Source organism: Podarcis cretensis (genome assembly GCF_951804945.1).
Source record: "Podarcis cretensis genome assembly, chromosome: 16".
Lineage (NCBI taxonomy): Eukaryota > Metazoa > Chordata > Lepidosauria > Squamata > Lacertidae > Podarcis > Podarcis cretensis.
The window spans coordinates 4,147,004-4,161,858 of record NC_137186.1 but is presented as its reverse complement, the minus strand read 5'-3'; the positions used below and the strand labels follow the sequence as shown (position 1 = coordinate 4,161,858).

Here is a 14,855-nt window from a genome sequence, read left to right as displayed (position 1 = left end):
TGTGTGTTCTGGGCTAATGAAAAGCCAAGTGTTGGATCAAGACTTAGTTGCATTGATTGAAATCAATGAAATTTTAATTTAAAGTCATAAAAACATCAGAAGAGCTCTGCTGGATCAGGCCAATGGCTCATCTGTTCCGGCAGCCTGTTCTCACAGTGGCTGACCAGGTGTCCCAATGGGAAACCCAGTAGCAGGATCCAAGCACAAGAGCACTCTTTCCCCGTGCGGTTGCCAGCAGTTGGCATTCAGAAGCACTGCTGCCTCTTGGTTGCGTTAAAATCATTATTTTACTTTTCACAAACATTTCAGTGCTGCTCATCTTATTCTGGATCCAGCCCTGAATTTCTGCACCCACAGCCAACCGCTGAATTCTTGGGACCTGCACAGATTATGCGAACAGGGCAGATTTGCATGATTTCTTTATATAATTTTATTCTGCTTTTGATTGTTACATAATGGAGCCCCTTCGCTTAACCAGCAGCCTTCCCCAAGACAGGCCCCCTTCAGATATTTGGATCTCCCGCAATCCCTGACTCGGCTGTCTTTGCATGGTGGGAGCTGTAGTTCAAAACGGCCTCGGCCCAGTATACCTGAAGGAGCGTCTCCACCCCCATCGTTCTGCCCGGACACTGAGGTCCAGCACCGAGGGCTTTCTGGCGGTTCCCTCCCTGCGAGAAGCCAAGTTACAGGGAAGCAGGCAGAGGGCCTTCTCAGTGGTGGCGCCCACCCTGTGGAATGCCCTCCCATCAGATGTCAAAGAGAACAACAACTACCTGACATTCAGAAGACATCTTAAGGCAGCCCTGTTCAGGGAAGTTTTTAATATGTGACATTTTAGTGTATTTTTCATCTTTGTTGGAAGCCGCCCAGAGTGGCGGGGGAAACCCAGCCAGATGGGTGGGGTACAAATAATAAATTATTATTATTATTATTATTATTATTATTATTATTATTATTATTATTATAGAGAGGCACCATGCTGGCAAACCATGACCTATACTCTTAAAATCTTCTTCCATCATCTTCCTGGCTTCTGAGACTTTTAGGTGTTGCCCATACACTATAGGTCATGTTTTCATGGTCATAAGATCTAAAAGCTTGGTTTTGTTTTTAAAATGAAACCAGACATTCCAGCCAACTGAACTCCATACAGTGGTACCTCGGGTTAAGTACTTAATTCGTTCTGGAGGTCCGTTCTTAACTTGAAACTGTTCTTAACCTGAAGCATCACTTTAGTTAATGGGGCCTCCTGCTGCCGCCGTGCCGCTGGAGCAAGATTTCTGTTCTCATCCTGAAGCGAAGTTCTTAACATGAAGCACTATTTCTGGGTTAGCGGAGTCTGTAACCTGAAGCGTGTGTAACCTGAGGTACCACTGTACTCTGATTTGGCAGCACAGCATGATACATGCAGCGTTGCTGATATTGCATCTCATGTTGGCTAAGTACTGTAAGAATTGTATTGGACTAAACGGACCTTTGTTCTGATCCTGCAGTGCTTTTATGGAATCAGAGAATCATAGAGTTGGAAGGGATCCCAAGGATCCTTTATTCCAACCCCCTGCAATGCAGGATCTTTTGGGAGAGCTCTGTATTCAGAAGTGTGGGTTTAGGAGCCTTGAACCACTTGTTGGAATTAAGTGTGCGAAGCTGCTCCAGGCGGAGTGAAGCTGTTGGTCTGCCTTTCCCAGAGTCCTTTCTAAAGTGCCACAAGTCCCTGGGGTCTTGGGCACACCTTTCCTAAGATCCTTTCATCTGCAGTGTGTGTCCTGCACCCAATGAGCTGTGACCTTTCCCCCAAAGTTGGGGAAAGTTTCCTCCACTGCTGGAGGAAGCAATTTTGCTTGTGAATCCCAGTTGGTGGAAACTGCAGAAGGAGAGTGTGCTCTTGTGCTCGGGTCCTGCTTACTGGGCCTCATCCTGCAGGCTCTCCTTAGGATGAACCAAAAGTAGCTGCCTGAAGAGAGAATCTGATCCAACCATTGTTCTATCTTCCATGGCCTGGGATGTGGCTCTTGAACAGAGGAGCTATTTCCTGGTCTAGCTAACAGAGATCCTTTTTATTAGGCCTTGCCTAGCAGCCTTCTGCAATCCAAGCATGTGTTCTGCTACGGAGCTGTGCTTACCCACACCCTGCTGGTGTAGAGAGAGGGCCGACCATCACGTAAAGAAGGCTGCTCCAAGCTTGAGTTGAGTTGCCAAAATAACCCATTAATGTTCCAAGCCTAGGCTGCTATTTTGGTTGGGTATATTGTGATATAGGGACGCAGGTGGCGCTGTGGGTTAAAGCCTCAGCGCCTAGGACTTGCCGATCGAAAGGTCGGCGGTTCGAATCCCCGCAGCGGGGTGCGCTCCCGCTGCTCGGTCCCAGCGCCTGCCAACCTAGCAGTTCGAAAGCACCTCCAGGTGCAAGTAGATAAATAGGGACCGCTTACCAGCGGGAAGGTAAACGGCGTTTCCGTGTGCGGCTCTGGCTCGCCAGAGCAGCGATGTCACACTGGCCACGTGACCCGGAAGTGTCTCCGGACAGCGCTGGCCCCTGGCCTCTTGAGTGAGATGGGCGCACAACCCCAGAGTCTGTCAAGACTGGCCCGTACGGGCAGGGGTACCTTTACCTTTACCTTTTATATTGTGATAGGTGTAGTGGACATTCCATGCCAAGATTAGCCAGTGAGGTGACACCTGGATGGTTTGGACTCCAATTCCCATCAGCCCCAGCTAGCATGGCCAGTACCCTGGAATGATGGGAGTTGTAGTTTAGCATCACCTGGAGGCACCTCATTGGCTACCCTTGCTCTGTGCAATGACATTGCTTGCTGGGCATGTATTATACCAGTTCTTGAGGACCAGCACAGGTTTCCTGTATGCTTCTGAGTTCAGTTACAGATGCTTCCTCTGACACCTGCCCAGGCGTTGAGTCGCCAGCAGGGCCTCCACTGCTTTGTGAAGTTTGTGGGGTGGCAGGGCGTGAGAGGGTCTTTACGGTGGTGGCTCCCCAGATTGTGGAATGCCCTTCCCTCTGGCCCCATCGCTTCTTGTACTTTTTGATGTTGGGCTGAGATTTTCACCTTTCTTCTCCTTTGAAACGATGGAAGGTGAGAGACACGATGCAATTGTAGTGTATCATGGGGCAGCATGGTGAACGACAGGCCATAAATATATATAATAAATGGCTGTGCTTTGAGTCTTTCAGTGGGACTCGAGAACTTGTGGCACCCTCAGATACAGTAGGACTTAATCTCCGCTCAGGCTAGGGGATTGCAAATTAGGTGAGTTTGTTGGTGGAGATTTGCTGTTGAAAATTCCACCTAGCAGTTTGACTGCCTTTCTAAAGGAATTTTCTTTTTGAGATTTTATAAGGATGCATTTTTTTAAATGCAGATGTTTCTGTCGAGGAAACACACACACACACACACACACACACACACACACACACACTTCCCCCCATTAAATGTAAAGCACTGCATTGTATTTCAATTCAGGACGTTTACTTTTTGTGAATTAACATTTCACCACAAACAGGTACAGGATGAGGTATCCAAGAAGAAGGAAAAGAAAAGAAAAACCTTTGGTATAAAATGTACAGCTTCTTCCTTTTTTTTCCCTTTTCATTTTCTCGTTTACAGGCCAAAAAAGCGACTTTGGTTTTCTCTCTTTTTAAGTTAGCTCGGTCGACAAACAAAGAAGAAACATTCAATTTATTAATATATAGTAATGCACTGCTTTGATTAAAAACATGACCACATCACTCAGCTTACACCGGCCAGGGAGCGGGGAGGGGAGGGTAGAAGAAGAAAGGGCTTGTGGGAAATGTATCGGCGTTTGTTAGGTTGCCATCTTTTTCCTTCCTTCAGACAAACTTCTAACTTCTCTGTACCTTTCTGAAAGAAAGCCCGGAACTCCGAAATCGAGGCAGGTGAAATTTCTCCTTGTCTGGAAAAGCTGCTCTGGTGCTTGTGTCTGCCTGTTATTAAAGGCACAGGAGCAATAGCCAAATTTGGAAAAGATGGCAAAACGATTTGCAGGGTTGCCATTTTTTAAACAAAACTTCATTTTTTCTCTTTTTTTGCCAAGTCGGGGCTCTTTTCTTCTTCTTTAAAATGAAGACATTATTGTGCAGGGCCTGGATTTTTAAAATATATATAATTAAGGTCTCCTGGTTTGCAGCTGTTTTGGAAGCAGGGAGCTTTTAAACATCGAAAGAGATTATCAAAGCCAGAAGGCACCTTCTGAGGTCCCAGAGCTCGGAACCAGGGTCAGGCTATAGGAAACGTTGATGTAGAGGAGAATTAATTAGTGGAGCAGTCAAACGATGGGGAAAAAAACTGGTTTTGAGAAAGTGTCCTTTTGCCATTTCAAAGTCTGACTCTCAGAGCTGTGTCTCTTAAGAATTGCGGGAATCTGAATTGTGGAGTTGGGAAGGGCTCCTGACGGTCATCTAGCCCAACCGCCTGAAGTGCAGGAATCACAGCTAAAGAATCTCTGCTGGATGGCCGTCCAACCTCTTGCCTTGATGTGGCAATGTTTGGTTTCTCTGACTAGGCCAGCGTCACACCCGTCTCGAGCACTCCAGGTGTCGTGCACAAAGTGCAGTTGTAAGTTTTCCAAAACGCCACAGGTATTGCACTGTGTCCAGAATGCACCTTGCCACCCAGTGTGCTTTGTGTTTTGAAGGTAACTCTGGTGTGTGGTAGGAGGGGAGGGGGGCAGCTTTGCATCATCGGTGAGACGTCAAAGAAAATCTCCTGCCTGTATCCGCTCCCTTATCTGCCGCATCGTAAAGGTAGTTTTTATTGCAGTCACCTGTCAATGCAGGTCTGCACGCCAAATTCCACTGGCTCACCCACAACCTAAAACCAATATGGTGTTTGTGTATCCACTGTTGTGCTTTGTTAGCAAAGGCTACATTCGCATGCATTTAAAGCACCCTCGATACTGTTTTAAAGTGTCATGGCTTCCCCCAAAGAATCTTGGGAACTGTAGTTTAAGAGTGCGGGAGAGCTGTTAGGAGAAATCCCGGAGCTGCAATTCTCAGGGTGGTTGAATGATCAATCCCTCTTCACAGGCAACTCAGGGAATTGCAGCTCTCTGAGGTGAAAGGGGGGGGGAGGTTTCCCTAGCAACTATCAGTATGCTTAAAACTACAGCTCCCAGGATCCTCTGGGCGCAGCAGCGGCTGTTTCAAGTGCCGCCATAGTGCTTTCAACATGTGGTGTGACTGTGGCCTTGCTTGAATTGGTAGATTTTGTCAGAGCAGCCGGCGTGGGAGCTGGAGGCAGGACCAGCCCAATACTTTTCCTTTTTGGTGCCTGAGCTGATGGGTCAGGAGGGCCACCTGGACTCAGGCCTCCTCCATCACACCTGAGCACACATGCAACTCTGTCCCCCGTTGCCTTGCTGCTACTTCCCCCTCCATCCTACCCCCTGCAATTGCCAACTGAGGCCTCTGCCCCATGATAGGACCGGGAAAACCAGTAAGTTTTCTCACACACAATAAAACCCCCAAACTGACACAAAGTGGAAAGTGTGCAGATTGCATAAACATCTTTCGACGGGATGACCTGGGCTGCGCTCTGTTTCTTCCTATTTCTTCCTAAGCCACAGAGCTGCTAAATTTTGGAACAGGGACGGGTGGACAAAACCTCGCTGTGGCTTGCTTTTTTTTTTTTAAATAAAAACTTTGTGGCTCAGCATCTGTTCAGAAGGCCCTTCCAACTCCTAACCCTGTGGCATAAATACTAAAGTGCATTTATTTCTTCTCGACAGCACCTGCACGGATCGTGGTAGCGGGGAAAGGGGGTTTGGGTTGTGTCGTGGCAAATTCGGGGATGTGGTCGTTCCCTCGCAGCAGGAAAAGCCGTCTCCCTCTCTGCCCGGCGCAAGCTGAGAGTTTCTGACACAAAACAGAGTAACGTTTTTTTCCCTTTTTTTCTTTTCTTTTTTGAGAAGCCATGCAAAAAATAGATACAAATATATCTATGTCACGACACACGCGCCCACCTTACCCACGCATCCTCAAAACACATGCTCACCCACGCGGACGCACAAAAGACTTCCTTTGCAAAACGAAACAAACAAACAAAAATCATCTTTGGTATCGTTTTCGGTGCAAGAGACAAAGTGAGGTAGAAGTTTCTTTTCGTTCCCCCCGCCCCCCGCCAGCAAATTTTGTCAAATTTCGGACAGTGGGAACACCCAATAGGGAAACAGGGAGGAGGAGGCAGTGACAAGTGGTGCGATGTTCTGGCAGGAAGGGGAGGAGCTATCCTTGCACCCACCCACCCGGGAATATGTTGTCATTTCAGCAGCCAATCAGAGAAAAGCAAAAGCCGGTTATGGCAATTTCACCTAGGAGGGCTTCCAAAGCTAAAATAAGTTTCATTTGGTGTGGCCCAAGAGAAGGGTTGAAAATGCACCCCCGACATTATTTGAGGAATCTTTAAGACGGAGGACTTCCGGGTCGGCGCCATCGCCGAATGGCGGACTCCCTCCGAGCTCCGGAGGGAGTCGGCTGGGTAGGGGTCGGGTCCTGCCGTGCCGGCGACGCAGGGACCCTCAAAAACCATGGGCGGAGATGCCCATGGACTTGGTGACTCGGCGGGCACCATTTGCGCCCCCCGACCCGCGAAGGAGCCTTTTTAAAGGCTGCGGAGCGGGTGACGGGGGGGGTGTGGTGCTGTGAGTCCAATGCTTCCCCTGCCCAGCGAAGCCGCATGCCATTCGGCGGAGAGCAACGACTTCTTTGAAAATTTTGGATTTGAACTAAAAGGAACAACCCATGAGTAAATTGATTGGACTTAAAAGGGAAATTTGATCTTTGAATTTGGAGCGAGCGGGGGGAGTGCAAAAAGGAAGTCCGCCCCCCCCCCCATTGTAGATGGCTGAACGCAAGGATTTGACAACTAAGATCGAGAGATGAACTTGTTTACCTGAAAAAAAAATTTTAACTTCACGAAGGGAAATTACAATAATTGTGCTGGAGGAGAAGACTGATTTGTGGGAACTAAAGTGCAACCCCCCCGGGAACCGGGAACGATCCGCTATGAGAGACTGGTGAAGAGACACAGAAACTTTGACAGCTGTCAAAGTAGCTGTCAAAGCAGGAAAATAAAAGAGAACTTTGTTACGATGGCTTTGCTGGTTAGATTTGTTACAATTTGGACATAAATTATTGGAAATAAAGGCAACAAGTTATTTGACTTTTGGGTCTGATTTTGAAAGAAATTAAGTTACCATATTCCCTCTAGAGGGAGGCTGGGACATTGCAACAGTAGCAGCAAGTGGAAAAATACTATGAATTTGAGCAGGATCTGTTATCTCTTGGGAAAGCTGCAAAAACGAAGCATTATTTTGTCTACAGAGGTTTCTATACTAAAGGAGACAATGGATTTATCTATTGAAGAAAGGAAGGGACTTGACGCAAGTTATGTTCCTGAATAACAAAAGCCTCTGTGGAGAACAAGAAGTTTCTGAATTAGAAGGTTTCTGCAGCAGAACAGGAAAAAGCAACCTGAGGAATAAGAGCTGGACCAAATTTGAAGCTGGAGTATTTGGAACATCCAGACTTTAAAAGGACCAAGAAATAGAATTTAAGTTAGACTCTTAAACATAGAGGTCTGGATGGAAGAATAATGACTTTTTCTGAGAGTTTTTTTCGAGATTGGACTTTCTGAAATTAAAAGCTATCAAAAGACGGCAAAGTGGAGTTGAGATATAGACGTGGATACACCAGGCTGGCAGTAGACAATGGATGAACTTTGGGATTGGAACCGGGGAATGGGGGGGGGGAGATTTGGAATCCAAAGGCTGTAAAATTATATATTATTTCTTTCTTTTCTTTTTTCATGTCTGTTGTTTGAAAATAGGGGAATTCGTGGAAGGGAAATGGGGTCGATCTTAGGGAATTATATAAAATATAAGGAGAAATGGTTCATTAAGATAAATAAGATAAATTAATTTGGAATAAATGGGTTATTTAAAATTACAAATAAGGTTTTAAAATTTGGGGTAAGAATCTGTGGAATCAATTTAAGGGAAATGGAATACAAGAGGGGGAGGGGGGGGAAGTCCGGGAAAGATGCCACTGAAACCAAGTGTAAATCATATCTGTTTTTTCTTTCTTTCTTGCTATCTTTCCTTTTTATTTTGGAAAATTTTTAATAAATATTATTTAAAAAAAATAAGATGGATGGGAGGCCTTTTTCCACCTGAGGGGCCGCATTCTACTCTTGCTGACCTTCCGGGGGCCGCTTGCCAATAGTGTCCAGAAGCAAAAGTGGATGTAAATGGCTTTGTACAGCTGGCTAGTTTCTGCACAACCTTTCCCAGCCCTCTCTAGAGAGCAGGGGTGGCCTGGAGAGGCGTCTGAGGTCCACATAGAGAGGCCTGGAGGGCCTGAGGTTTCTCACCCTGCCTTACAGATAAAGGCAGGTGGGACTTGGGTGTCAGCTTCTGGAAGAACTTGGGGAAATCGCTCTCAGAATGTGCCGAGGCGTGTTGTGTGAGAGAACAGCTCTTGTTGTGCGTAAAATAATGGAACAAAAGTTCCTTCGCCTGCAGTGGGGCAGGCACACCTGGAAACTTCAGGTGAGCCCTGGAGGTCTGGCCACCTGACCAGCGACAGAAGCCCCCCGAGGTTGTAAACAAGGCCTAAATCAAAACAGAGAAGAACCAGACATTCTGGTTTGCGGCAGGAGGTGGGTCTGGTGCTACAAACACAAATAATCCATTTCAATTACCGTAGATTCCGGCGTATTAGGCGACTGGGTGTATAAGGTAAAGGTAAAGGGACCCCTGACCATTAGGTCCTGTCATGACCGACTCTGGGGTTGCGGCGCTCATCTCGCTCTATGGTCGAGGAGCCGGCGTTTGTCCGCAGACAGCTTCCGGGTCATGTGGCCAGCATGACTAAGCCGCTTCTGGCGAACCAGAGCAGTGCACGGAAACGCCGTTTACCTTCCCGCCGGAGTGGTACCTACTTATCTACTTGCACTTTGATGTGCTTTCGAACTGCTAGGTGGGCAGGAGCAGGGACCGAGCAACGGGAGCTCACCCCGTCACGGGGATTCGAACTGCCAACCTTCTGATCGGCAAGTCCTAGGCTCTGTGGTTTAACCCACAGCACCACCCGCGTCCCTTGGGTGTATAAGATGACCCCCCAAACTGGCAGCTGCCAATTTGGGGGGTCAACTTATATGCCCAGTCTTATACACGGCAGCTTCGCTGGGCAGCAGCAGTGGGCGGTGGGGTCCACGCCAGGAGGAAGCTGTCCAGCGATGCTATGCTGGCTTCTCTGGGTGGCTTCCTCCCGGCGTGGAGCAGAGCCCACCACCCACTGTTGCTGCCCAGCGAACCCATACCCAGCATATAAGACGACCCCCGACTTTTTAGAGGATTTCCCAGGGTTAAAAAGTCGTCTTATACGCCGGAATGCAGGAAGTTGCAATGCAGGGATCACAGCTGAAGAATCGCTGGCAGTCCTCAGCTTGCCGGTCCACGAGTTTACTTTTGAAATCACCTGAAGAAGGGGGGACACCCTTTCTGTGTAAGTTACAAACTGCCGGTATTTGCTTGCCCCCCCTGCTGGTCCAAAGAGGGAAAAGCCAGACCCCTGACTTGCCCAGGGATGCTACAGGCGGGCATCCAAGGCTGTTCTCTCTCAACACACCATCTGGGAACGAGCACTTTGAACATGCTTTGTGTTATGTACTGAGTTGAATAGGATCCAAAATGCAGCAGTCTGATTGGTCCTAGAACAATAGGATCCAGAATGAGGCAGTCTGATTGGTCCTAGAACAACAGGATCCAGACTGCAGCAGTATGATTGGTCTGCAGGAGCCACCCAATCCAGCTCCAGATGGAAGTGAATCCACAACCTGATTGGCCTACAGGAGAATTCTGGAATTAGCCAATCACGTGGGGCCCATTGTGTAAATAATGTATATAAAGCAGATACTTTGGGGGAACTTTCATTCCTCCTCACCACTATGAGCTGAATAAAGAGCATGAAATCCACACTCGACTCCGAGTATATTTCACTTTGAATCAGAAAAGCTTCAGCAGGGCCTGTATCAAAGTGGATCATTGGTACGGCTCTCCATTTTTATCACCCCCTCCTGCCCCAGTTTGCCCACATTAGTAGCAGCTATGCTAATTTCCACAACTTGACGTACTTTGCTGGCAGATTGAGCTGCTCTTCAAAGGCACAGGTTGTTGAGGGTTTTTTTGTGTTTTGAGATTTGCAAAATCTCAAAACAAAGGACATTACAGCGATTTCCATCCGGACATTGTTTCTGGCTATGTCCAGGAAATTCTGCACACTGAGGTCCAGCGCCGAGGGCCTTCTGGCAGTTCCCTCGCTGTGAGAAGCCAAGTTACAGGGAACCAGGCAGAGGGCCTTCTCGGTGGTGGCGCCCGCCCTGTGGAACCCCCTCCCACCAGATGCCAAAGAGAAAAAGAACTACCAGACTTTTAGAAGACATCTGAAGGCAGCCCTGTTTTGGGAAGCTTTTAATGTTTAATAGGTTACTGTATTTTAGTGTTTGGTTGGAAGCCGCCCAGAGTGGCTGGGGAAACCCAGCCAGATGGGTGGGGTATAAATAATAAATTTATTATTATTATTATTATTATTATTATTATTATTATTATTATTATATATGGCAACCCTAAGGCTTTCCCTGACAAAACTGGGAGGAAGGCACCTCATTTTCTGTGCCTTGAAGTGCCCTGCCCATTTTGGGTGCTGGTTCCATCCACTCCTGGCAGCAGCCCTGCCCACTACAAACATGAGGCCCCCGAGAGATCACCCCAGAGGCAATGTGGCCCTCGACCGAAAACATTGGTTCTCTCCCCTTGTGTTGCGAGGGAGGCTTTCAATTCAACCCCTCTTGGTTAGCCTGGGATTTGGTACGTGGTATTTCTACTCCTCCTCCAGATGTGCAACATATTAGATGGGTTTCCTGGTTTGCTTTCCCACAGTGGTGGCAACCATGGCTGCTCCCATCTTTTTAAGCCTTGCCGCTTTCCCACTGAAAGGGAAAAATGGAAAATAACCTAGTTTCTCCCCCATGCCCCCACCGCCAAACACACTTCTTTTCCCCCTCTCGCCACCAGATGGCACTGCCTCCTCAATAGGAACAACACAGAACAAGGTCTCAGTGGGGAAACATACGCAGAAAGTCTTTGGAATAGCCTTGACCGTAGACGCCGTCCTTTGCCTGGGAAACAGCTTTCTCACTCTCCGCCGTCCGGTTTTTGCCATAACCCTCCTTTTAGGTTGCAAAAAGGTTTGCTCTCGTTTAGGATCCGGCTAGTTTCTGCCGCGAGGTCAGATCCAGAGAGGAATGAAACCGTAAAGTCGTATTACACCCCCCCACACACCGCCCCCATCCTGGTTTTCCCCCTCCCACTTAGCGCATCGGCCAAGCGCCCTTCCGCCATTTTGTCTCCTGGCCAAAGGCCATCCTGCCATCTTTGGTGTAACGGAGGGTCGGGGAACGCGGGGGGCCGGAAGGTGCAAAAGGGAGGCCCGTTACGCTTTGGTGCAGGTGACGGCCGAGGAGGGGTTGGTGGCGTGGCCCCCCGAGGACGGGGAGCGGCCCTCCTCCATCCACTTGTCAAGGCTGCGCCTCCGGGCGTTCATGAAGAAGTTGCTGACGGTGGAGAGCTCCAGGCCCAGCTGCTGGGCGATGGTGATCTGAAGGTCTTTGGAAGGGCGCTGGTTCTCGTGGAAGATGGCGTGGAGCGTGCGGCGCTGGATGTCCGTGAAGACCAGGCGGTGGCGCTTAGGGACGTGGTTTCGGTCGGCTTTGCCTTGATCTTGCTCTTTCCTTTTGCAGGCTGGTGGGGGGCAGCAAAACGGAGAAGAAAAGAGAAAATGAGAAGGCGTTCGTGACACACCGTAGGGCCAGATCATAGGGTCCTCTCACTCAATGTGGCCCCGGAGGCCTTTTTTGGCCTCCCCCACCCTTGCAGCCCTTCCCCCAAACCAGGTAAGTGAGGTGCTGGGCTTTGGGAAGATGGTGCGATGGCTCTGGCAGGGCCCTAGAGTCCTCCTAACTCCTCCCCAAAGCCCGGTTAGTGCTTTCCCAGTTTTGGGAAGGAGGCGGAGGGGCTCGGGGAGCCTGCCAGAGCCTCGCACAGGGCTGGATCAAGACCTTCAGAGGCCCTAAGCACTTAAAAGATTTGGGTGGCACCTTTTACCACTTGTGGTGGAATTGTAAAGAAATAAAGGAATTCTGGGGAATATATAATGAGCTCCCGTTGCTCGGTCCCTGCTCCTGCCAACCCAGCAGTTCGAAAGCATGTCCAAGTGCAAGTAGATAAATAGGTACCGCTCTGGCGGGAAGGTAAACGGCATTTCCGTGCGCTGCTCTGGTTTCGCCACAAGCAGCTTAGTCATGCTGGCCACATGACCCGGAAGCTGTACGCTGGCTCCCTCGGCCAATAAAGCGAGATGAGCACCACAACCCCAGAGTCGGCCACGACTGGACCTAATGGTCAGGGGTCCCTTTACCTTTACCCCATGTGGTGGAATTGTAAAGGAATAAAGGAATTCTGGGAAATATATAATGCGCTCCTGTTGCTCAGTCCCTGCTCCTGCCAATCTAGCAGTTCAAAAGCACATCAAGTGCAAGTAGATAAATAGGTACCACTCTGGTGGAAAGGTAAACGCCATTTCTGTGCGCTGCTCTGGTTTGCCAGAAGCGGCTTAGTCATGCTGGCCACATGACCCGGAAGCTGTACGCCAGCTCCCTCGGCCAGTAAAGCAAGATGAGTGCCGCAACCCCAGAGTCGGTCACGACTGGACCTAATGGTCAGGGGTCCCTTTACCTCTAACTTTACCACATGTGGTGGAATTGTAAAGGAATAAAGGAATTATGGGAAATATATAATGAATTGAAAATAAATGTTTAAAATAAGCCTTTTTGTTATGAATTGTAGGTGCAGAGATACCGAAGGAACAGAAAAGACTGTATATATATATGCTGCAACAGCTGCAAGGATATTGCTTGCCCAGAGTTGGAAAGACGACAAGGTCCCCACCAGAGTGGCTGGCAGATTAAATTATTGGATTATGCCATTGGTATGAAAAGTTGGACCTTCCTGATCTGTCTGCACTGATCGGCAGTGTTGTAGACAGGGAGTCTCCCCAAACCCCCTTCCTGGACATGCCTTTTCAGGGATTAATCTCTTCTGCATGCAAAGCAGGTCTCTGTTCCTGAGCTACAGTCGTCCCCTTAAAAATAAACCAAGTCTCTAGTCCTCATGGTTCTGAGGAAAATGCTGAGAAATAGTGATATCGGAAGCTGTCTTATACTGAGTCAGATCTTTGAGCCATTTAGCTATGTATTGTTTACATGGCCTGGCTGAGGCTCTCAGGAGTTTCAAACAGAAGCAGACCCAAATCCTGCCTACAGATGCCTTTTCAGGCTGTTCCCTTAAAAACTGAGCTAGATGGATTTGGTTCTGTGTTACGGCGTCCCTCTTTAAACCAGCCTTTCCAAAGGGGCCAACGCTTTTAAAGTTTTCCTTTTAAAGGGGATGGTGACCTCAAAAGAACGTGGCTCTGTTGTTTTTAATGCCTCTGTTTAATTGCATGGATTGGAGGAGGAGGGAAGAAAGGAGGGAATTTAATGCCAAATCAATAGTTCTGGTGACTGAAGTCTTCCGTCTCCATCCCTTGCTCAAAAAAAACCCTCGGCTCCCTTCCGTATAGCTTCCCCCCTCTAAGAAAACCCTGCTTGGTTTCTGTCCTGAGTGTGCCTCCCGGTAATGTAGGACTTCCTGGGTTTCTTTTGTGCCGGAAACTTCCGGAACAGTCAAGCGAGGTGGGGAAACCTCCTCTTCTCCCCCACCACTCACCCCCAAAGAAATCACCCAAAGGGTGCAAGCATTTATGCAAATGGGGTGGTTTATTCTGAGTGCAAAGCGAGGTGATCTTCGCAGAAGGCAAATCTCTGCCAATATGGCAGGCGACATTTTGTTTTTGTTTTTTGATGCCTGGGGTTTTGTTTTTTAAATGCTTTTTATTGGTGTTTCATTTACGGTAATACAAACAAACAAAATACAGTAAAATTCAACAATCATTTACCCACATTCTTTCCCCACACTCTGCTGAGCGTTGACTTCCGCCCCTCCCTTCAACAGGTTTTCTTAGGTCTGTTACTTTTCCACAGTTTCTTATTGTATCCAATCCTATCTACATCGTAAGATTTATTTCAGGCCTGCCAGAGTCTTCAAATTTCTACAGTTCTTATTTATGTACTCCATAAATTTACTCCAATCTTTTTGGAATTTTGCTTCCTCCTGATTTCGGATTCTACAGGTCAGTTTTGCTAGTTCCGCATAATCAACCATCTTCGTCGGCCACTCCTCTATTGTTGGTAATTCTGGTATTTTCCATTTTGGGGCTAATAAATAACCTTTGATCTGCTTTTTCTATTTCCTCTCCCATCAAGCCTAGCAAGAAAGCTTCCGGCTTTTTTGGGAAAGTGTATTTAAATATATTTTTCAATTTGTTATAAATCTGTTCCCAAAACTGTTTCATTTTCCCACATGTCCACCTGGCAGGCGACGTTTTGACGGGGCACCCTTAATGGACAACCATGCAATTGCTGAAGAATATTAGGAGAACTAATATTAGGAGAGCTAATTAAAGAACCTTTTATTGAGGGTGAAAGAGGAGAGCGCAAAATATGGTCTGAAGCTCAACATCAAAAAAACGAAGATCATGGCCATTGGGCCCATCACCTCCTGGCAAATAGAAGGGGAAGAAATGGAGGCAGTGAGAGATTTTACTTTCTTGGGCTCCATGATCACTGCAGATAGTGACAGCAGCCACGAAATTAAAAGACGCC

The 14,855-nt window shown here is 47.9% G+C and overlaps 1 protein-coding gene across 1 annotated transcript in view; it reads right to left on the bottom strand.

Moving 5' to 3' along the window:
• Positions 1 to 11,348: 11,348 nt before the first annotated feature.
• The window catches only part of LOC307205624 (hepatocyte nuclear factor 6-like), a 30,003-nt gene continuing 26,496 nt past the window's right edge, over positions 11,349 to 14,855 (bottom strand). Inside the window, exon 3 of the mRNA XM_079958255.1 lies at positions 11,349 to 11,835. Within this exon, the coding sequence (XP_079814381.1) occupies positions 11,528 to 11,835 (308 nt within the window). The 3' untranslated portion in view covers positions 11,349 to 11,527. The remainder of the gene's footprint in view (positions 11,836 to 14,855) is intronic.